The sequence below is a fragment of the Heptranchias perlo genome, chromosome 12 (genome assembly GCF_035084215.1).
Source record: "Heptranchias perlo isolate sHepPer1 chromosome 12, sHepPer1.hap1, whole genome shotgun sequence".
In the NCBI taxonomy this organism is placed as follows: Eukaryota; Metazoa; Chordata; class Chondrichthyes; order Hexanchiformes; family Hexanchidae; genus Heptranchias; species Heptranchias perlo.
Genome location: NC_090336.1, coordinates 32,934,726 through 32,959,717, shown reverse-complemented (window position 1 = coordinate 32,959,717; position 24,992 = coordinate 32,934,726). Strand labels below are relative to the sequence as shown.

At 41.4% G+C, this 24,992-nt stretch overlaps 1 protein-coding gene across 7 annotated transcripts in view; it reads left to right on the top strand.

Moving 5' to 3' along the window:
• pde3b (phosphodiesterase 3B) overlaps nucleotides 1-24,992 on the top strand; it is a 254,316-nt gene that overhangs the window by 147,272 nt on the left and 82,052 nt on the right. For 5 of the 7 annotated variants that reach the window (XM_067993908.1, XM_067993907.1, XM_067993906.1 and 2 more), the window contains exon 2: nucleotides 13,984-14,037. The exons of the other annotated variants lie outside the window; for them this stretch is intronic. In XM_067993908.1, coding sequence (XP_067850009.1) covers nucleotides 13,984-14,037 — 54 coding nt within the window. The remainder of the gene's footprint in view (nucleotides 1-13,983; nucleotides 14,038-24,992) is intronic. 7 annotated transcript variants of the gene reach the window in all.

The window sequence follows — 24,992 nt, the reverse complement described above, 5'->3', positions numbered from 1 at the left end:
AAACGGGTCATTCTCAGGTTGGCAGGCTGTAACTAGTGCGGTGCGGCACGGATCATTGCTTGGGCTTCACCTATTTAAGATCTATATTAATGACTTAGATGAAAGGACCAAGTGTAATGTATCCAAGTTTGCTGATGATACAAAGCTGGGTGGGAAAGTAAGCTGTGAGGAGGACGAAGAGAGTCTGCAAAGGGATCTTGACAGGTTTAGCGAGTGGGCAAGATGTAATTGGATAGCAGGTGGTGAAGGATAGAATACTCAAGCCTGTTCTTTCGTTGCTTCCAAGCCTTCATTCATAGAGATCAACATTACCCACCCCAACCCAAGATAAGCTCTCATCTGAATGGATACAAGAGAGTCTCCAATTAATACACTCCACCTGAAGACATTTAACACTAATTGATATCAATCATATGTACACAGTTAACACAAAGTGGCAGGTGGGGAAATGTGATGTTATCCACTTTGGTGGGAAGAATAGAAAAACAAAATATTTTTTAAATGGTGAGAAACTATTAAATGTTGGTGTTCAGAGGGATTTGGGTGTCCTTGTACACAAAACACAGAAAGTTAACATGCGGGTACAGTAAGCAATTAGGAAGGCAAATGCTATGTTGGCCTTTATTGCAAGGGGGTTGGAGTACAAGAGCAAAGAAGTCTTGCTGCAATTGTACAAGGCTTTGGTGAGACCATACCTGGAGTACTGTGTACAGTTTTGGTCTCCTTGTCTAAGGAAAGATATACTGAGAGGCAGTGCAATGAAGATTCACCAGATTGATTCCTGGGATGAGAGGATTGTCTTTTGAGGAGAGATTGAGTAGAATGGACCTGTACTCTCTTGAGTTTAGAAGAATGAGTAGTGATCTGATTGAAACATACAAGATTCTGAGGGGGCTTGATAGGGTAGATGCAGAGAGGTTGTTTCCCCTGGCTGGAGAGTCTTGAACTGGGGGTCATAGTCTCAGGATAAGGTGTCGGATATTTAGGACTGAGATGAGGAGGAAATTCTTCACGCAGAGGGTTGTGAATCTTTGGAATTCTCTACCCCAGAGGGCTGTGAATGCTCAGTCGTTGGGTATATTCAAGGCTGAGATAGATAGATTTTTGGACTCTCGAGGAATCAAGGGATATGGGGATCGGGTTGGAAAGTGGAGTTGAGGTTGAAGATCAGCCATGGTCTGATTGAATGGCAGAGCAGGCTCAAGGGGCCGTATTGCCTACTCCAGTTTCTTATGTTTTTATTCAAATTCAGCTCAAACTGGTGGGATGAAATACACTTCACGTTGCTGGCTGTGAGGATTCCATGTGAAATGAGTTTTGAACTCAGTCCATTTTCTAGTACAAACTGGTACTAAATTTGTTGTCTCCACCAAAAAGGTTAGAGGATGGCAAGTGCAGGAAATATAACAATTCAAACAGATGCACATGCCTTTCAGTATTCCTGTAAGTGCCAGGATATGTGAGGTATACAATATTTTTGCTGTTACAGTAGTTGAGAGTCTTGTTTCATACAATGCAGAAAATTCCATATCTATAATATGTGCTGCTTTTAACTATGTGAAAATTCCAAAAGTAAGTTTGTGAATGCATTTACGTTGATGTTATTTCTTGCACCTCCTCCATCAGATAAGAGAAGTCTGCAAATGAAATTTATCCATCACATCATCAATTTTGCACAAAAGTGATGTATCGGAATGAGCTCTGGATTTTTAAAAATTTACAAATATCAGATTGTTATTGAGAAAAGTAGTGATATTGTAAGCTCACTGAAATGGAGCTGGACTTATTTTGTTCACAAGCTGAAACACAAAGGGAATGTGCTTTTTAATAAAGTGACTCAATTGCAAATAAGACAGTGTGTCAAATTTAGTGCAAAATAAAATATTGCACAAGGCTGTCTGATAATTGAATATATTCATAAAAACATAATCATGAATAATATTTAGTGCTGTATAATGCAAGTTACAGTTAAGCTGCCTACTCCCAAGCCTTTGCTTATTTTCCTCTTAAGTACACTGCTTACAAGTGCAGAAGGGTGCCACAGGGTGAGTTGTGGTTTACTTCCTTCCCACTAACCCTGCTTGTGAGGGTGTGCCTTATCTGTGGCTGTGTGACTTCCGCCGGGACTACAGTTTCTCTCCCCCTCACATCTGCTGCTGAACACTTCGGCTCTCCATTCCTCTGACCACGGACACTTGTACACCCCTTTCTTTCGTCCCACTGTTGGTTGCTGTGCCTTCAACCGCTGAGGTCTTAAGTTCTGCAATTCCCTCCCTAACTCCCTGTGTCTCTCCAACTCTTTCTTCTTTAAGATATTCCTTAAAACCTACCTCTTTGATCAATAACAACAGCTTGCATTTATTTTTTTTATTCGTTCATGGGATGTGGGCGTCGCTGGCAAGGCCAGCATTTATTGACCATTCCTAATTGCCGTTGAGAAGGTGGTGGTGAGCCGCCTTCTTGAACCACTGCAGTCCAAGTGGTGAAGGTTCTGCCACAGTGCTGTTAGGTAGGGAGTTTCAGGATTTTGACCCAACGACGATGAAGGAACGGCGATATATTTCCAAGTCGGGATGGTGTGTGACTTGGAGGGGAACGTGCAGGTGGTGTTGTTCCCATGTGCCTGCTGCCCCTGTCCATCTAGGTGGTAGAGGTCGCGGATTTGGGAGGTGCTGTTGAAGAAGCCTTGGCAAGTTGCTGCAGTGCATCCTGTGGATGGTACACACTGCAGCCACTGTGCGCCGGTGGTGGAGGGAGTGAATGTTTAGGGTGGTGGATGGGGTGCCAATCAAGTGGGCTGCTTTGTCCTGGATGGTGTCGAGCTTCTTGAGTGTTGTTGGAGCTGCACTCATCCAGGCAAGTGGAGAGTATTCCATCACACTCCTGACTTGTGCCTTGTAGATGGTGGAAAGGCTTTGGGGAGTCAGGAGGTGAGTTACTCGCCACAGAATACCCAGCCCCTGACCTGCTCTTGTAGCCACAGTATTTATGTGGCTGGTCCAGTTAAGTTTCTGGTCAATGGTGACCCCCAGGATGTTGATGGTGGGGGATTTGGCGATGGTAATGTCGTTGAATGTCAAGGGGAGGTGGTTAGATTCTCTCTTGTTGGAGATGACGATTGCTTGGCATTTGTCCGGCGCGAATGTTATTTGCCACTTATCAGCCCAAGCCTGGATGTTGTCCAGGTCTTGTTGCATGCGAACACGTAGTGCTTCATTATCTGAGCGGTATATAGTGCCTTTAACATAGAAAACCATCCCAAGGGGTTTTACAGATAAAAGGAAAAAATAGATGCTGAGCCACAGAAGGAGCTGTTAGGAGCAGTGACCAAAAGCTTGGTCAAAGAGATGGATTTTAAGGGGTGCCTAAAAGGAGGAGAGGGAGGTGATATGGCGGCGGTTTTGGGAAGGAATTCCAAATGGCCAAGGCAGCTGATGGTATGGCCATTAGTGGTGGAGCAAATCGGCCAGAGTCAGACCAATCTTGGCCTTCCCTCCTAATCTTTTTTTCTTTGGCTCAATGTCCATTTTTTCCATGCACCTCTGAAGCCCCGTGGGACTTTCTTTCTATGTTAAAAGTGCTGTGTAGTATGAGTTCTTGATGAATCAGTGAACAGCAGTTTTGTGTGCAGATTCTTGAATGACAATTACTCATAGTGGATTAAAAATGTAGCCTGCTTTGATATGTCACTGAAAAAAATAAACCCAGCTCCTTATGTTCAGTGTGACAAATTGTTTCACTTGCTTTTGAGCAGTAAAACTCCAAACATGCCCATGATGATTATACTCTTCTGAAGTTGTTGAGACAGACTCAAGGGACCATTATTCTGCTGCTGGCTGTGCTAGGTTAACTGAGATGCTACCAGTGGGTGCCTGAAATTCCATAGCTGTGACATTCCTTGCCTAGTGAAGCATAAAAATTCACCAAAAATAAACATTTATTTTGAAATTTCTTGTCGTCAGCATAAAATATAACCACTTTTTTTCACAATAAATTGGCTGAAGCTGTGGTCAAATAGCAATGAATGAAGTCCATCCTGTGTACTGAATTGACTTAGTCGTTAGTAATTTTGCAGGATGGTTCCATGAGCATGCCCTTTTAATTTAACTTCGTACCTTCATGCAGGTTTTTGTGCCAGGCAAACCTGGGGGTATGGCTTCGAGGTCTTACTCTTCATAGAATTGTGGGTGTGTTTTTACACTTCCCGCCCCACGCTGTTAGCTTTGGAGTCCCGAAGGATCTGTCCTTGGCTCCCACATCATTTGAAGCCATGAGGTCAGTTTCCACAAGTACACTGATGGCACCCACCTCTAGTTTTCACCACCTCTCTCGACCGACCCAATGTCTCACTGTTGTCAGTGTGCTTCTCTAATATCCAGTCTTCGATGAGCCACAATATCTGCCAGTTAGGTTTTGGAAAAACTGAAGCCATTGTTGTCGGCCACCACCACAAACTCCATACCCCTCCCAGAGCATTGTCTCAGGATGAATCATATGTTGTTCACAATTTTGGTGTCCTATTCAACCCTGAGCTGAGCTTCCGTCCTCATATCTTCCCCATACCAAAGACTGCCTATTTCTATCTCTACCACCTCCCATCTTGGCCATCTGCTGCTGAAATCTTCATCCATGGCTTTGTCACTGTGACTATTTCAATGCTCTTCTTGCCGGCCTCCCATCTTCCATTCTTCAGCTCATTCAAAACTTTGCTGCTTGTATCTATCCTGCATTAATTCCTGCTCATATGTCACTCCTATCCTTGCTGACCTCCATTGGCTCACAGTCCTTTAATACTCCCTATTTAAAATTTTCACCTTTGTGTTTAATTTCCTTCATGGTCACGCCTCTCCCTATCTCATTATTCTCCTTCAGATCTAAACCTCCTGATGAACTCTATTCCTTCATGCCTCTTGTGCATCCATTCCTCTCTTCCAATCTCCCTTCGCCCCATCATTGTTGGCCATGCCTAAGCTGCCTTGGCCCCATTTTCCAGAATTTCCCACCTAAACCCCTCCGCCTGTCCACCCCTCTCATCCTTTAAGACCCTCCTTAAAACCCACCTCTGCCCAAGCATTTGGTCACTCCTCCAATATCTCTCTCTTGAGCTTGGCGTCCAAATTTGCCTCATTATGAAAATGTTTTTCTACATTAAAAGCGCTATATGTATGCAAGTTATTGTTATTACAACCAATATACTACATTAAACAGTCACAAAATTCATTTCTCTTGGTACAGCATTGGGATGAAGTGAAGGGGTGTTGCTTAAATACTGCCATGCAGCTTAGCATTGCCACTCCTGTGTGGTTTTTGTCCACTCTCTCCATTACTATTTTAAATGAGTTGCAACTTGCTTTATCTGGTGTTGGGACTCCTTTGTGATTATCTTAGCACCTTCCTTAATATAAAAATGCACATAAGAGGTGGGTGAAATAAATTTTCAAATACTGTTTTGAACAATTTCATTCGTTATTATTCTCCTTTCTTCTGTTGGTATTCAGGATTGGTTGTTTTCTTAAGTTGTTAGTAATATCTCCATGATAGTTTTCCAGCTGCTTTCTTCGATTTTGAGCTGTATGTTTCCAACCTACAAAGTTCTGATTTGCTGCTTTACTTTGAGCCATTCAATCAAAGTGTGATGCAAGGTGGTGATGGACACATGACAGGAAGTGCACACATGCGCTGTTTTTAATGGATAGAAAATTATCAATATGTGGATAGATAAGATGCTAAATGCCTTCTTTAATACTTAATTAAGTCGTAATTAATAAAAAGGTTATGTCAAAAAACATTTTGAATACTCATTGCTAATGTATTTGATTTTTGTCATTTAGAAATGAAAGTAAATCTTTCCTATTTCAGAAAGTTTCTGTTCAGGACCCCCCCCCCCCCCCACCCCTCCCCAGAAAAGGATAAAAATTTTCATTTTAAAAATCATTTGCATTCTTCACTGAGAGTAAATGCAGGTCACCAAATGATGGAATCAGATGGCTCAAACTCCTTCAGGTGCTAGTAAGAGAAATAGTCAAAATTGTATCAATTGATATAACACATTGCTAAAATTAGTATTGCTTTTACATGCAACAGATTGCAAACCTCCATATAATAGCTTTCTTATAAATGTGTTTACCAATAACAATCAAGTGTCCCTGATGGAGGATTCTGTTAGTTTTGCTGACCTCATCTGAATTTGCATTTGGTCATTTTCATGATTGTTTTGCATTTAATCACATTTACATTCGTAAATGTTAAGACAATCATATTTCCTGTCATAACATTATCGACAATCATGAAAGGCAGAGGAACTTAAAGATAAGGTTGCATCTTTATTGTCTTGAGGTGTGAATTTTCTTAATTCTTTGATGCAAATTATAATAGTACTTAAGAAGGGTGAAACTGCAATGTACGTTTTTATGAAGTAATTAATTCTACAGTGAAAATCAGCAATTGTTTGCTTGAGCTACGTGCTATTTGCATCTCAGGAAATGTACACGCTGTGGTATTGTGCAATTTTCATAGACAGTGTGGCCACCAAGTGACATTTTACACCGTAACTGCTGGGAATTGATTTCTCAATCTCTTGTAGAGAATTGCTGTTGCAATCAATCTGCAATTTTGATATGTGTTTTATCATATTACAATGATTTATTATGTACATGATTTTATGTGCAAAATCATTTGCAGTATTTGGAACCAACAAGCACTTGCTTCCTGTAGTAAACGGGGCAAATTCGCTCAAAAGTCACTAAGAAGTTTATTAATTTAATCTGCAAATCTGTGGTTTACAGTACATAAGATGTTTTTAAAAGAAATAAATGCAAATGGTTCTGATTTCTGTGTTTCTGGAACAGGCCTTTTATTAAAATAGTTGAGTTGATTGTATTTCATGTGATTCAGGTTTAAAATGATTTCTTTCAGTGCTGCACAAATGGAAGAAAGCAATGCTTTCCTGAGATATTCTCCACATTGAGGGTCTTGTTTACTTTGGAATCTGTAACTTGCAAAGTTCCTGCCTGAAATTATAGCTTGATGAGCAACAATTAGTCACACACTAATAAGGCTTTCATTGCTCAGGTGGTTCTGCTGAACAATTTAGCCTGATTCCCAAATTATGTGTTTATATTTTCGCGATTTGAATATGTGAAAATGACATTTCATGTATAAAGCTTTTGTGATGGCATGTTTGGTAATATTATTGTGAGTGATTAAACTGGACAAAATTCCAGGGAATGCTTTTCATGAATTGAGGCAATTTTCATCTTGAATTTTGATTTTGTGAGACGGACACCCGAGAAGAATAGGGTTCCTATGTGTCTGTCATTAGGGTTCACAGCAGTGTATTATCATTACGTTCATACCTCTAATGTATTTCTGATGTACTCTAAACTGTCAGTTGATAATTTGAGGACATTTTATGTAATTGTCTGGCAATGTGTGTGTGGCAGCATCCGTGACTCAACTGATCGCCAGAAAGAAAAAAATCTGACATTGTGGAATGTTTCCCAGGACCAAGTAAATATCACTCCTCAGCTATATTCCATCACAGATTTTATTGGAATCCATCAGCGCCTATTATCCCCCCATATTTGGCAAAACCCACTAATACACGTGTCTGTCTCTGTTGAGCTAATGGTTATTTTTACTCAATCACTCTTTAAAAAAAAATCATGGATTTAATTTAGTTAGATCGTTCCTGCTTGAATTATGGTTCTGTGACTTAAAATAGTTTATTTCTCACTACTACTTGACAGGTTAAACACATTAAACTTTATTGTTTTTGTAATTGTAATTATCGCTTTTTCATTTTCTAGCAGGTTTGCACATTGAACAGTACCCATTTCCTGTAGATTTGTTGAAAATAAATGTTTAAATTTCCATAATGTGTTAATGTAAATTTTATATATCTATTGAAACAGCTCCCTTGGTGGAATTTGAATTTGCATTACAAAATTTGTTTATTTTTCATGAGACTTTACAAGCACTTCACAAAAAGTAATACGCCTTTTCACAAATCATATTTTTCAAGTTGGCACATTGTATTGCAGGATGTAAATGTAAATGTTCAACCTGACAGTAGACCTCTAACATTGATATACCTGAGTGCACATTAGATGATTTGTTCCTCATTGTGTGTGTATTTATATATACATAGGACAGAAGCAATTTGTTGTATCCATCAGTGTTGCCAGTAGGATTTCAATTAAGCATAATAGGCATTTATTTTACAAGAGTTCTCTAAAGCATAATGGGATGCTGGGGAGGGGGGTGTACTTTTTGTCTTCTGAGTGGTACTTCAATTGTACACGTCGCAGTATAATTATAGATTTGTCCATCCAAATTTCGGTCCTGTATCAAGAGAAGCAGATCATTTTGAGTTATGTCACTCTAGGCAGGGTCCAAGAGTTTTATCTTTGTGGGCCGCTCGGCACAGACGATGGAACCTTGAGTACCACATGTAAAGTTTAAATCCATGTTCCCATCAATGTGCTTAGTTGTCAGGTTGCAGATACCAACAGATCTTGATATTCTGATGAAGGATGTATCCAAGAATTGTCTGTGGTACTGCTCACATTTAGTTGGAGGATAAATTGTGTTTTAATAATTGGTGCCATGCCATATAGCACATAATGTATTATCACTAAGGGTGTCAGCCTTGGCTCAGTGGTAGCACTCTCTCCTCTGAGTCAGAAGGTTGTGGGATCAAGTTCCACTCCAGAGACATGAACACAAAATTTAGGCTGACACTCCAGTGCAGCACTGAGGAAATACTGCACTGTTGGAGGTGCAGTCTTTTGGATGAGACATTAAACCGAGGCTCCGTCTGCCCTCTCAGATGGACGTAAAAGATCCCATGGCACTATTTCAAATAAGAGCAGGGGAGTTCTTCCTGGTGTCCTGGTCAATATTTATCCCTGAATCCCTGATCCAACATCACTTTTTAAAAAAAAACTGATTATCTGGTCATCATCTCATATAGGTAAATACCTATATGACCGTCACTGCACTTCAAAAGCAGTTCAATATGTGAAGCACTTTGAAGTGTTTCTGTGATGGTGAAAAGTGCTGTATAATTGCAGGTATTTGTTTTACCTCTGTAGACGTGCTGGTATCTCCTGAAATGCCGACACTTGTGATTTTGTTACAAAATGCTGTGCACAAATTGGCTGCCGTGTTTCTAACATTACATCAGTGACAACATTTCAAAAGTACTTCATTGGCTGTAAAGCACTTTGGGACATCCTGAAGTCATGAGAGGTGCTGTATAAATGCAAGTCTTCCTCCTTTTCTCGCATTCTCCTTTCATCCTTCCCTTCCTCAAAACTGCTCATTTAGTCCTTCCCACTTACCCGTTTCCTACCCCCTCCCCTTTTAGCATTTCAGCTAATTAAGTAGTCCTCCTGCATCCTGGGAAATTCAGTACACTGCACATGCTCAGACTGCACAATCTGAATAGAGCAAAATCTGTACCTGAAGTGCTCTCCATGTGCAACACTTTTAATGTCTTCAGCTGTCCCATGGTACTGCTCATGGTGAGTCAGAAATGATGATGATTTGTCCATCATTATCGATGATGACAGCCTATGTTTCAATTCCAATTTAATACAGGCTGTGGGTTCTTATATGACTGGAAAGTATGATTTTCGTGAGGAATGTTTTTCCATGCACAGAACATTGGATATCAGATTGACCTAAGGGTTGATGTTTCCTTGATTTCCTTTGGGTTCTCTTTTCTTCTGCTAGCTGGATACAACTTGCTTCAAGCCTTGTCATGCCACTGTGAATCATCTTTTGCCACTTTTTGCTGTCAAAAGCATCATGCTCCATATGTCAGTTGAGATGCCACATTCCTTCATCCCTTGCTTCCCCACTGCCTCCCTCCCTTCCTTCCTTCCTTTTCCCCGGAGTTGAGATGGCATATTTTTTCAGATTGGTCTTCCGGCAACTCTTCTATCTTTTGAACTGACCAGTATCTGGAATCGTGCCACCATTGAATTTTCATGATCTTTCTGAGGTAACCTAGATGGAAATGTTACGAGTTTTCTGATGTGACCATAAGTGGTCCAGCTATCACACATGTACAGTAAGGATGTTATGACTATTTGCCTTGTAGATCTTATGTTTTGTTGCCAGTTTAATGCCCCATTTACCCCATAACCTCACATGGAGCTTTCTAGAAGTACGACTGTGGTTCACTTCATCTTATGGGAGTGCATCACATGACATTGTGCTTCCTGGATAGGAGAACTTGTCTATTGCAGACAGCATGTGCCCTTTGATGGTATTATTGGATGGCACATAATATTTTACAGGGACAGGCTGGTATATAACTTCCATCATCTTCGGACTGATAGTGAGGCCAAATTTCTTACAAGCATCCGAGAAATGGTCCATGATAACTTGGAGGTACTCTTCTATGTGGGCAACAAGGGCATAGCCATCAGCAAACAAGAACTCCCAAACGAGGTCTTCAGAGGTCTTAGTTTTGGACTGCAGGCGGTGGAGATTGTACAATTTGTCAACCATCCTGAAGTGAATATACTCTCCTTTATCCAAGTTCCTGAAGGCAAAAGTAAGCATAGAAGCAAATAAGGTACTAAACAGTGTGGGAGCTAAAACACAATCCTGTTTGACTCCATTGGAGACGGAAAGGGTTGGAAACATCACCATCTTCCACAACTCTGGCCATCATGGAACTGGATGATCATCAGGATAAACTTTTTGGGACAGTCAACTTTGGCCAGTAGTTTCCAGAGGCACACTCTGCTGACTGTATCGAAGGTCTTTGTGAGATGAACAAAGACATGGTAATAGTCATGGTAATTCAAGAGGAGGTACTTAAAAGATTGGCAGTACTCAAAGTCGAAAAGTCACCTGGTCCAGATAGGATGCATCCTTGGTTACTAAGGAAAGTAAGGATGGAAATTGCGGAGGCTCTGGCCACAATCTTCCAATACTCTTTCGATATGGGGATGGTGCTGGTGGACTGGAGGATTGCAAATGTTACACCCATGTTCAAAAAAGGGGAGAGGGATAAGCCAGTCAGCCTAACATCAGAGGTGGGGAAGCTTTTAGAGACAATAATCCGGGACAAAATAAATTGGCGCTTGGAAAAGCATGGGCTAATAAAGGAAAATCACATTTAAAAATTTTTTTAAAATTCGTTCACTGGATGTGGGCGTCGCTGGCAAGGCCGGCATTTATTGCCCATCCCTAATTGCCCTCGAGAAGGTGGTGGTGAGCCACCTTCTTGAACCGCTGCAGTACTTTTCGTAGCGAGATTTTACAACTGAGTGGCTTGCTAGGCCATTTCAGAGGGCAATTAAGAATCAACCACATTGCTGTGGGTCTGGAGTCACATATAGGCCAGACCGGGTAAGGGCGGCAGGCTTCCTTCCCGAAAGGACATTAGTGAACCAGATGGGTTTTTACGACAATCCGGTAGTTTCATGGCCATCATTACTGATACTAGTATTTTAATTCCAGATTTTTATTTAATTAATTGAATTTAATTAATTAATTGAATTTAAATTCGCCAGCTGCCGTGGCGGGATTTGAACTCATGACTCTGGATTTTAGTCCAGGCCTCTGGATTACTAGCCCAGTAACATAACCACTATGCTACCGTACCCCTAACTTGATTTGACTAACTTGATTGTGTTCTTTGATGAAGTAACGGAGAGGGATGATGAGGGTACCGTGGTTGATGTGTATATGGAGTTTCAAAAGGCATTTGATGAAGTACCATGTAATAGACTTGTTAGCAAAATTAAAGCCACGGGATTAAAGGGACAGTGGCAGCGTGGATACCAAATTGGCTTGGGGACAGGAAGCAGAGAGTAGTGGTGAATGATTGTTTTTCAGACTGGAGGGAAGTATACACTGATGTTCCCCAGGGGTCAGTATTAGGACATCGTTCTTTTTGATATATATTAATGACCTGGGTATGGAGGGTATAATTTCAAAGTTTGCAGATGACACGAAACTTGGAAATGTAATGAACAATGTGGAGGATAGTAACAGACTTCAGGAGGACAAAGACAGACTGGTGAAATGGGCAGATACATGGCAGGTGAAATTTAATGCAGAGAAATGTGTAGTGATGCATTTTGTCGGAAGAATGAGGAGAGGCAATATAAACTAAATGGTACAATTTTAAAAGGGGTGCAGGAACAGAGAGACCTGGGCGTGTACATACACAAATCTTTGAAGGTGGCAGGACAAGTTGAGAAGGCTGTTAGAAAAGCATATGGGATCCTTGGCTTTATTAATAGAGGCATAGAGAACAAAAGCAAGGAAGTTTTGTTCAACCTTTATAAAACACTGGTCAGACCTGAGTTGAAATATTGTGTTCAATTCTGGGCACCACACTTTAGGAAGGCTGTCAATGCCTTAGAGAGGCTGCAGAAGAGATTTACTGGAATGGTGGCAGGGTTGAGGGACTTCAGTTATGTGGAGAGACTGGAGAAGCTGGGATTGTTCTCAAAACAGAGAAGGTTAAGGGGAGATTTGCAAGCGGTGTTCAAAATCATGAACGGTTTTGACAGAGTAAATAAGGAGAAACTGTTCCCAGTGGCAGAAGGGCTGGTAGCCAGAGGACACAGATTTAAGGTTATCGGCAAAAGAGCCAGAGGCGACACGAGGAAACATTTTTTTACGCAGCGAGTTGTAATGATCTGGAATGCACTGCCTGAAAGGGTGGTGGAAGCAGATTCAATAGTAACTTTCAGAAGGGAATTGGATCAATACCTGGAAGGGAAAACATTTATAGGGCTTTGGGGAAAGAGCAGGGGAATGGGACTAATTGGATAGCTCTTTCAAAGATCCAACACAGGCATGATGGGCTGAATAGCCTCCTCCTGTGCTTTACTTACTCAGATACTGCGATAATCCTAGCTAGGATTTTCCCTGCGATGACAAGTAGGGAAATTCTTCTGCGATTGTCACAAACGTTTACTGCCCATGTGTTTGAATAGATGGATAATGGATGCATCTCTGTACTTGCGGGATGATTTATCTTTGACGCATCAGCTGGAAAAGTTTAGTGAGAGATGGAGCTGGTTGGTGTACCCCAGCGTGATATACCTCAGCAGGTGTAGCATTGGAAGCTGGTACCTTGTCACTGGAGAGAGACTTGATAGCTCTAATGGTATCATGCAAGGAAGGAGAATCAGAGAATACGGTGTTTGATAACAAAAGGGATGTTATCAGGAAAGTGTGACAGCAAAATGTTATCGGAAGTAGATTTGCAAGAAGTGAAAAAAAGAACTTGCATTCTATACCCACGGCTTTTCATCTATTATTTTTAGATAGCAGGAGTCAGATGATCCATTAGCAGGGCCTCAAGATTTTTTTAAGCATTGCAAGCCAGATAAAAGCCTGGAGATTTTTTTTCAAGTAATGTGAACAGGCAGAAGCAAGGAAGTTTTTTTTCAGCTATTTCGTTTGGGGAAACAATGAGTGGGGCTGGGAGGTTTGTTTTAATTGGTGGGACGAGGCAAAGGCTGGGAGATTTCTTCTACACAGCGGGAGCAAGGCAAAAACCAGGAGTCGGAGTTTTTTTTGTAAGTAGTAGGGGGCTGGGAAGGTTTGGGGTAGAAATGGTCGCAAACAGATGCGGAGCAAGATTGGGACCAGGAGGGGAGCGGGGCAAGCCCTGGGAGGGTAATTGGATAGAAACTGGCCTCAGTCATTTGTTCTGGTTGTTTGGCGGGAGCATCTTTCGCCCAGTTTCCCGGCGACAACAAAACTCTGGTGCTTGTTTCGGGGCTTTGCTCCTTCTGGCATTGACAAAATATTTCTTCATCCTCTCTTTTTCCCTCTCCCAAACCCGCCTTCCCACCTCCACCCAACTGAAGTTGAAAAGTGTTGTGTTGTGGGCATGTGGCATTGAATACAACGTCGCAGATCTGGATAAGTTGCAACAAATGGTGTAAATATATTTTCTAGCTATTGTCTGTTAATGACACTTAATTTCATATTTTACAGATGATCCTATGGGACTGGGATTTGAAACAATGGTTCAGAAGCTACCAGTATCAGGTTAGTATAAAATTTACATTAACCTGTCCATTGGCCTAAGAAAACATAAGTCATTCTGAAAATCTTTTTGTTATTTTTGGAGACAGAAGTGCTTTACGAACTATCTGATATATTCATAAATTTTACATTTATTATTGAGTTATGTTCTGACTTTTTGGTGTTTTATGCAAAATTGTCCTGCGATACCTGCCTCATTGTTCCTTTTCAAGCCGAGAGGGCCAGGTAGTTCGCGGACATCTTTAATGTTGCTCTGTGATTGGCTGACAGAAAGATGTGTGTTTATGGGGTGGGATTGCCTTGTCATTTTATTTTTTATTGAACTTGAAACAGTATCATCCATTTTCAACCACTTCTGGAAAACACTTGACACAGGAGATGGTCGAGAAATTATGAACATTTTCCATTGGTGATAGCCGGATCTGAATTCCAGAAGCTCCTGCAATTTTACCTTTGGTTGTTTGGTTTGAAACCCAACAGTGGTCTGCTTTCAAGTTTAGAAATTGCATCAGAAATTGCTATGTATCAGAATCTTCTATTTTTATTTTAGCTCATTTGTTTAGTGCATTTGGACATTTTCATAGAATTTCATTGTATAATACTTAAAATGTAGTTTGCTAGTTTCTGACAATTCATCTGGAGAGATACTGGCTGTACCAAGGAGCTATTGGTATCTTTATTGATAGCATTTTTAAATCAAGTCAGTGGGTCTCCCATGGTGCTCCACAAACTGTGTTCGAGGGTGCTCTGTTTTATAATATGGGCTTCTAAGCCCGACAATAACTTTTGTCCCAGCATAAATGTGTGCCATTTTCTCGAATAGAACTTTAATGCTGTTCTTGTCAAATAATAGCAATATTTTTTCCTCTTTTTTTTGATTAAAGTATTCTTTTTCACGAGTGTTTCTAATATTTTACTCACATTTCTGTTTACTGTCTGTGGGTTCTGTATTTTCTCACGCTATTTCTACAGTTTCTGTGACATTTTCTCTCCTTTTCTTTGGGTCAGTTTCACTATTTTCTGTTTTATGTCTAATTGAACTACTACAGAACAAAAGGGCCAATGGGTAAGGGTCTGAGATGGAAGGAGAGCAACAAAAAGTTAAAGGCAGATAAAGTCCGAGATTATAACGGTAGGGGCTGAATACACAGAATAAAACTGAACAGCTGGAGGGCAATAGACGACAGAGAAAAAAATGGCAGTAACTACAGCAAAAGATTCATTCTCTATCTCTCTCTTTCCCTCTGCAGGTTATTTCTCCCTCTCTCTTCTCAGCCTTCCCCCTCAAAACACACTCCTCTTTCTGTCTGTCTGTCCTTCCTTCCTAAAAATGTAAATTATGTTAATCAAAAACAAACAAGTAACATAAATGTGCCATTTTCCCCAACAGAACTTTAACACTGTTCCTGTCCAAATAACAGCCAATGATTTTTGCATTTTTAAAAATTATTCTTTCTCACTAGTTTTTGTAATATTTTACTCACATTTCTGTTTATTGCCTGCAGGTTCTGTATTTTCCCACACAATTTCTACAGTTTCTTTGACATTTTCTCCCTCTTTGGGTGTAATTTTCTCTATTTTCTGGAATATTTTCTCTTGCTTCCTCATTTTTCCCTCCATTTATCTGTCTGTCTCTTTCGTTTCAGTAATATTTTCTCTGTCCCTCTCCAGGTATCTTTCCATTCCTTTTGCTGTAGTTACTGTCATTTTTTTCTCTGTCGTCTATTCCCCTCCAGCTGTTCAGTTTTATTCAGCCCCTGCCGTTATATTCTCGGACTTTATCTGTCTTTAACTTTTTGTCGCTCTCCTTCCATCTCAGACCCTTTCCCATTGGCCCTTTTGTTCTGTAGTAGTTCAATTAGACATAAAACAGAAAATAGAGAAACCGACCCAAAGAAAAAGAGAGAAAATGTCACAGAAACTGTAGAAATAGCGTGAGAAAATACAGAACCCACAGACAGTAAACAGAAATGTGAGTAAAATATTAGAAACACTCGTGAAAAAGAATACATTAATCAAAAAAAGAGGAAAAAATATTGCTATTATTTGACCAGAACAGCATTAAAGTTCTATTGGAGAAAATGGCACACATTTATGCTATTTGCTCACTTGTAGTCCCTCGTACCCTTTCTACCATTTTCCCTGAATTTTGTAGCTCAGGAAGAGGCCACTCAGCCCATTTTTCCTTTGCCAGTTCTCTGAAAGAGTTATCCATTTAGTGCCAGTAACATGCCTTTTCCCCATACATTCTTCACTATTAATTATTTTCGCATTACCTTCTTCCCACTCGAGTGAGTGGGCTGCTTGCTGAACACAATCCAAGAGTTTGGGAGGGATCGCTTCACTCGTGGTTTCTCGGAATTCTCGACTTTTACACTTGAGATGGATTTCTGCACGTGGACACTTTGTTTCTTTACATTGGTGGTGTACAGTGTGCTATTTGGAAGGAGGGGATGTTGTTGGTCAAGCTAATGAGTAAGTTTATTTTCTGCATGTATAAAAAAGCAGCAAAACAAACTGAAGTAGGAATTTTATGCCATTTTGGAATTGTACAATTTTACAATACAGAAATGGGCCATTCAGCCTGCCAAGTCTATGCTGATGTTTTTCTTCACATGATTTACCAAGTCTAATTCTGCTTGCTCTCTCTACCCTTTAATAATCTTATTCAAGTGACTCTCTAATTCCTGTTGAAATTTTAAGACTGCTTCAACAAGTATTAATTGTGTTGATTTTATTTTTGGTGATGTGTTTTGGGGTGGATGGGAAACTTTTACGGTGCCTATATCTCTGACAGTTGTTTGCTGGAATGTTTTTGGAGATAATATTGAACTGGGTAGAAAGATTTTGAATAATATGATTGGTAATTTTCTACTTTTGTTATTCGCCAGTCAGAAAGGATTGGTAGTATATTGGGGGAGGTCTGAGGAAAGTGGGAACATTGAGAAGTGGGAGGGAGGTTCTGGATTACTAGGAAAAGGGTTGTGGGATCTGGAAGCACTGGGTAGGGCGGTCTCTATGTTTCATTGTATTGGAGCTGTCCTGGGATTAGGGAGCACCAGAATTGTGGTTTAGGAGGATAAGGGAGGGAGAGGAGTAGGAGGTAGAGGAGAAGGGAAAAGGGTTTATGGAGAAGGGAGGATGGAGCATTGGAGGAGAGTAGGCAGGGGAGAAAGGCCGAGAGGAGGAGGGTGATAGGGCAGAGGAGGCGATGAATTGGGAGAAGGGATAAAAAGGAGGAGGGGAGGGTGCAAGGGGGAAGGAAAGAGGAGAGGAAGAGTTGGGAGAAAATGAGATAGGGACGATGATTGGGGGGTATGGAAAGGAGAATGGAGAGAAGAGGATGGGGAGTGAGGAGAGGAAAGGACGAACAGTTTTCTCGTCTTTGGGAAGGGTTTCCCTAAAATTGTCAGTATTATTGTGTTTTGGCTTTGTGCAATTGAACACGCCTGTTTGTTTTGTTTGGTGCTGTTGAAATCTGGAAGTTTTAATAGAACTTGTGGGCTGCTTGCTTGTTTTCCCATTTTGTGGCAGAGTTTCGCAGCATCGTAACAAGCTTTGTTTGACCACTGCTGTTTTTCAGCTGGTTCCTAGAATTTACTTTTTCAAAGCTTTCTGCGGTTCAAACGTTTTTTTCATCTTTTTAATGTGCTGTTGGTTTTTTATATCTAACCAGTTTTCACAATTTTGTTGTTTACTCCTGTGTAGTTCCACAGGCGGGGTTCTAATTTTACATTTGGTGATCCTGTCCCGTAACACCTACAGGTGTAATACCATGCAGATTGGAAGTGGATAGTGGTGTACCACATTGCGACCGCTTCTGTTCATAGCACATCAATGATTTGGATATAGGGTTAGAGGGAGCGGTGTCACAATTTCCAGATGATACTAAAATTGGAGGCATAATTCAGAGGACCAAAGGATGCTGCAAGCGGATAATCATTAAATGGGGGAATGGCACAAAACTGGCAGATTGAATTCATTGTCAGTAAATAACCTATTTCTGCCCTTAAATAACTTGAGAGTGTGACCCCTGGTCCTGCTTAACCTATTTAGTTCAAACAGTTTGTCCACACAAACACAATCTAATCCCTTCATCATCTTGTAAACCTCAATCAAATCACCCCTAACTCTGTGCTTCTCTGAAGTATAGAGACCCAGCTCTTTGAGCCTCTCTGGGTAACTAAGATGCTTTAGACTGGGAATTAATCTTGTGGCCCTCCTCTGAACCTTTTCCAAAGCCTCAATATCACCCACCATGCGAGGAGACCAAAACAAGACACAGTATTCTAACTGAGCCCTGGCCAAGGTCTTGTACAAGAACAAAGTAGTATGCTTTGTTTTGTAGTTAATTGTCCTGTAAATACACTCTAGCACCCTATTTGCTGTAGCTATAGCTTCACAGCATTGGCTGTGAACCTTTAGAGATCTATGCACTATAACGGCCAGATCTCTTTCTTTCACCACTGGCTTTAGTTCTTTTCCCTGAAGGGTGTATGCATTCTCAGCATTTGACTTGCCCACATGAATAACACTGCATTTTTCTAAGTTAAATGTCATTTGCCAGTCGCGGGTCCAATCCCCCAGAGCATCTCAAATCTACTTGCAGTAGTCTAGCATCCTCTACTGTCCTGACTCTTGCATATATCTTTATATCATCTGCAAACTTGGAGATCATTCCCCCAACACCTACATCTAGATCATTAATGAAAATAATAAATAGCAACGGTCCGAACACCGATCCCTGCGGGACACCACTGGTGACCGGTATGCAAGCAGAACCAAATCCATGTACAACCACTTTCTGCCAGTTTTCAATCCAGCGTAGTAAATTACCTTCATTCCAGAAGATTCAGTCTTCTAGAGAAGCCTATTAGGCAGTACCTTGTCAAAAGCTTTCTGAAAGTCCAGGTAGACAATATCTACTGGGTTTCCCTCATCAACTATCCTGGTAACATCTTCAAAAAGAAGAATCAAATTGGTGTCGTCACGATCTTTTTCAAAAGCTGTGTTGGGTGTCCCTGATATGGCCTTCTCTGTCATCCCTTATATATAGTGCATCCCTAATAATTTCCTCAAGCATCTTCCATATTACTGACATCAAGCTAATGGCCTATAGCGACCTGGATCTGCCTTATCCCCAGTCAACCTCCTTACAGACTAAGGTCTAACAGTCCTAGACTCAAGCGAGCTGTTAAAGTTTGCAATCTCAGCATCCTATTTGACTCGGAGCTGAGCTTCTGACCCCATATCCTCTCCATCACAAAGACTGCCGACTTCCACTTCCGTAATAATGCCCATCTCCGCCCTCAACTCAGCCCATCTGCTGCTGAAACCCTCATCCATGCTTTTGTTACTTCTAGACTCGACAATTCAAATACTCCCCTGGCCGGCCTTGCATCTTTCACCCTCTATAAACTTCAGCTCATTCAAAATTCTGCTACCCATCGCCTAACCCATACCAAGTCCCATTCACATATCACCCCTGTGCTTGTTATCTACATTGACTCGTGATCCACCGGAGACTCGATTTGAAAATTCGCAACCTCATGTTCAACTCCCTCCACCACCCCTCATCTTTGTATCCTCCTCTAGCCCTGCAACCCTCCAAGAAATCTGTGTTCTTCCAATTCTGGCCTTTTCTGCTTCCCCACTTCCTTTGCTCCACCATTGTCGGCCCTGCCTTCAACTGTTTAAGTCCTAAGCTAAGGAATTCCCTCCCTAAACCTCTCCACCTCTCCACATGTCTCCTCCTTTAAGACCCTCCTTAAAACCTATCTTTTTGACCAAGCTTTTAGTCACTTATCCTATCTGGCTCGGTGTCAGTTTTTGTCTGATTATGCTCCTTGAAGTGCCTTGGGACGTTTTACTATGTTGTAGGTGCTATATAAATGCAAGTTGTTATTTTAAGGGCTCGGGGCTCATACAGCATGTATCTCGTGAGGTGGTATGGGGGAGCTGATGATGTGTAAGAGAAGAGAGATTTAGGGGTTCAGATTCACAAGATATTAAAAGCAGCATCTCAAATAGATATGGCCATGAGAAAACTAATGGAATACTGGGTTTTATGGCAACATAATTCATCAGTCAAGTGTGTAGTTTTAAAAAGTCGAACTTGAAGGACATAAACTTAAGCAAATTGAAGTGGGGTAGGGATTGTTCAACAACAAATCAATAAATGATAAGTGGAACATCTTTGAAGAAATAATGCTAAGCATGCAGGATAAAGAGATACCTACGATTAGCAAGCATAGACTAAAAAAAAATCTGTATCTAAATGGATTAACAAATTAACCAGAAATTAACTGAGGAAAGAATGACATCTACAAATCCAAAAGGGAGAAAGGTAAAGGGACCCATTATGCAGAATGTCACAACATGCAGAAACACGAAGAAAAATGCATAGCTGCAGATGAATAGCATAACAGTAAGAACTTTTTTCTGTACTTCAAAATAAAGAATTTATATGAACATAATGCCATTTATGTGATCACTAAAAGCAGGTCAAGTCCAATCAGGCCAATTACCGCCCATCAATCATTAGCGAAGTGATGGAAGGTGTCGTTGACAGTGCTATCAAGCAGCACTTACTCACCAATAACCTGCTCACCTACGCTCAGTTTGGGTTCTGCCAGGACCACTTGACTCCAGACCTCATTACATCCTTGGTCCAAACATGGACAAAAGAGCTGAATTCCAGAGGTGAGGTGAGAGCAACTGCCCTTGACATCAAGGCAGCATTTGACCAACTGTGGCATCAAGGAACCTTAGTAAAATTGAATTCAATGGGAATCGAGGAAAAATCTCCAGTGGCTGAAGTCAAACCTAGCACAAAGGAAGATAGTAGTTCTTGTTGGAGGCCAATTGTCTCAACCCCAGGACATCGCTGCAGGAGTTCCTCAGGGCAGTGTCCTAGGCCGAACCATCTTCAGCTGCTTCACCAATGACCTTCCCTCCATCATAAGGTCAGAAATGGGGATGTTCCCTGATGATTGCACGGTGCTCAGTTCCATTCGCAACCCCTCAGATAATGAAGCAGTCCGTGCCCGCATGCAGCAAGACCTGGACAACATCCAGGCTTGGGCTGATAAATGGCAAGTAACGTTCGTGCCAGTCACATGCCAGGCAATGACACCTCGGACAAGAGAGAGTCTAACCACCTCCCCATGACATTCAACGGCATTACCATCGCCGAATCCCCCACCATCAACATCCTGGGGATCTCTATTGACCAGAAACTTAACTGGACCAGCCACATAAATACTGTGGCTACAAAAGCAGGTCAGAGGCTGGGTATTCTGCGACGAGTGACTCACCTCCTGACTCCCCAAAGCCTTTCTACCATCTACAAGGCACAAGTCAGGAGTGTGATGGAATATTCTCCACTTGCCTGGATGAGTATAGCTCCAACAACACTCAAGAAGCTCGACACCATCCAGGACAAAGCAGCCCGCTTGATTGGCACCCCATCCACCACCTTAACCTTTCACTCCCTCCACTGCGCTGTGTGGCTGCCGTGTGTACCATCCACAAGATGAATTACAGCAACTCGCCAAGGCTTCTTCGACAGCACCTCCCAAACCTCTACCACCTTAGAAGGACAAGGGCAGCAGGTGCATGGGAACATCACCACCTGCACATTCCCCTCCAAGTCACACACCATCCTGATTTGGGAATATACCGCCATTCCTTCATTGTCGCTGGGTCAAAGTCCTGGAACTCCCTACCTACCAGCACTGTGGGAGTACCTTCACCACATGGACTGCAGTGGTTCAAGAAGGCGGCTCATCACCACCTTCTCAAGGGCAATTAAGGATGGGCAATAAATGCAGGCCTTGCCAGCGACTCTCACATCCTATGAATGAGTTAAAAAAAGGACATTAAGGGAGCAGTCAGGGAAGGGTTGAGAACCCTAAAATGTGCCAGTGGGGCCAAAATTGAGAATGCACAGAAGACAGTTGGCATTCAAAATGATGACTTCCTCCATTGTTCACTTATTATGTTCACATGCCCTTATTAACCAGCTGTAATCAAAGTGAAATTAATACTTCGATAACTTATGGAAGTCTTAGACAGACTAAAAGGGTTTCCAACAAATGCATCCGCAGGGATAGGAGGTATTTATCTGCAAGTGCCAAGAGATGGGTGAGATTTGTGAGGCATTGATGGTCATTATAAAGGAGCCACTGAATGTTCGGGAGGTCCCTGTGGATTGGAAACGGGGTACGGTAATGCCAATTTTGGAAAATGGTGACAAAACATCAGATGCCAGGAAACTTAATGTAATTGATTATTGCAAGTAAACTTGAGGAATACCTGCATTATAACAACCTGCATAACTACAATAACTCAGATTATTATAATGCAGGTAATCCTCAAAGAGTCAACAAGAGTGCAGAAGGGAAAGATCCTGCCTGACCAATTTCCTTTTTTTTGAGCTCATGGACTCTGGCAGTTGAACAATGTACTGTTCCTTGGCTTTCAATAAGCATTTGAAAAAATTCTGCATGAGAGACTACTTAACCTTAAAGTGATGGAGGTTCAAGGTAAAATCTGAAAATGGATAAGAAATTACTGTCAGGGTGGAAAGCAATGGGTAAGTGTAGCATCTTGGGAGGACTTTGGACCTTTGGTTCTCAGCTTTCTACCACTGGGGGTTTTCCTTGCCTTATGTCTGAATCTGTTGTAGACTAATTGATGGAGATTGATTGCTGAGATTACTCAACAATTCCGTTACTGTATCGTGCGACTACCAGGATGGTAGAAGACAAACTAGATGGACCGTGGTCTTTTTTCGTCTATCAATTCCTATGTTCCTATGTACTTGTTAGAGGAGTTATGTTGATTGGGGTGACACACGATTGCTGTTGGGATCTCTGCTGTTTTTAATTTACATTAGTGGCTTGGATTCAGAAGTTCAATGTAAACCAGTCAATTTTCAGACACTATCAAACTGAGGAGGCAGTTGAATCTGAGGATGCTGCTTGGGAACCACAGAATGACTGAGACAAAATGTTTAAGTCGATGGACCAATGCCAGACGAAATGTAATATCATACATAAGAAAAAATGGGCAACAAAGTGGCCCATGAAAGATGTTGAAAAAGTTCAAGATGAAGTTGAAAGAGATCTTGGAGTTTTAGTAGGTACTTACCTAAGAAAGAATATACTTGCCACAGAGGGAGTGCAGTGAAGGTTCATCAGGCTGATTCCTGGGATGGCAGGATTGTCGTATGAGGAGAGATTAAGTAGATTAGTATTCTCTAGAACTTAGAAGAAAGAGAGGTGATCTCATTGAAACATACAAAATTCTTAGAGGGCTCGACAGGGTAGATTCAGGGAGGATGTTTCCCCTGGCTGGGGAGTCTGGAATTCGGGGTCACAGTCTCAGAATAAGGGGTAGGCCATTTATGACTGAGATGAGGAAAAATTTCTTCACTCATAGGGTGGTGAATCTTTGGAATTCTCTACCCCAGCGGGCTGTGGAGGCTTAGTCATTGAGTACATTCAAAACAGAGATCGATAGATTTCTAGATATTAAAGGCATCAAGGGATATGGGGATAGTGCAGGAAAATGGTGTTGAGGTAGAAGATCAGCCATGATCTTGTTGAATGGCGGATCAAGCTCAAGGGGCCATATGGCCTAGTCCTGCTCCTATTTCTCATGTTTTTATGCTCTTTGTTCTTATGTATGATTCTGAACACATCCAATTACTGTGGAGCATCAATCAACAGAGCAAATAGAGTGCTGAAACTATATAGCCAAACCAGTAATGTATAAGTAGGAGGGAGTTATGCTCAAATGGTACAATCTCTGGTCAGACCACGCCTGAAAACTGTATCTGGTTCTGGTTGCCAAGACACAGGGGACGTATTCAAGCCCTGGAGGAGGCTTACAAAGAGCCATGAGACAGATCCCTCATGTCAGAGGACTGAGATACGATGCAAGAGGTAATCTTACAAATATATAAGTAACAAACAATTTAGGAAAGGTAGATCCAGAGCACTGCCAGTACCACTCAAACCGACAGATAAGGATGTGTTTTGAGTAGTCATAGGTTGTGACGTTGTATACAGTCCCAGTTGACGCAGCTAAGATTGCAGTCTCACTGTGGAGATTCACAGCTGTTGACCCATTATCGTATTACTCCATAACATTGCACATTGGAACACCAATGCACTACCTAATAAAGTCTGTAATAAGTATACAAAAATTATAAGCTGTATTTTCTGAATGATTATTGTCATCTTTGTGAAGTATTTTGCTTTACAATTTTCACCTACATTTACTAGCCTGGTACACAATCTCAGTACTCACAAGGAGTATCTTAGTTGTGTATATATGTACTTAACTAAATTTGATATCTTCCTTTTCTGCTCTTTTATGGTCTTGACAAATCATCCATCGGCGAAAGGGTAGCTGGGTGGCTCCCAGATCTCTGCTAGTACTGTACTATGATAAAATTGATTGTTAGGTGCAAGAGAGTTGTTGGAATGATTAATGCACATCTTGGGCACAAACTCCAAGACCCTCTTAACATTGAAAATTCAAATGTTAGGATACAAACACACGTTAAGATAGGTGGTGATCAGGACCACTGCTCTTTTTGATATATTAATGACCTGGACTTGGGTATACAGAGAGTATAATTTCAAAGTTTGCAGATGACACGAAACTTGGAAATGTAGTAAACTGCGTGGAGGATAATAACAGCCTTCAGGAGGACAGAGACAAAAGGGTGAAATGGGCAAACACGGCAGATGAAATTTGACGCAGAGAAGTGTGAAGTGATGCATTTTGGTTGGAAGAATGAAGAGAGGCAATATAAACTAAATGGTACAATTTTAAAGGGAGTTTAAAGGAATAGAGACACTTGGGGGGCGGGGGTGTAGGTACATAGATCTTTGAAGGTGGCAGGACAAGTTGAGATGGCTGTTATAAAAGCATATGGGATCCTT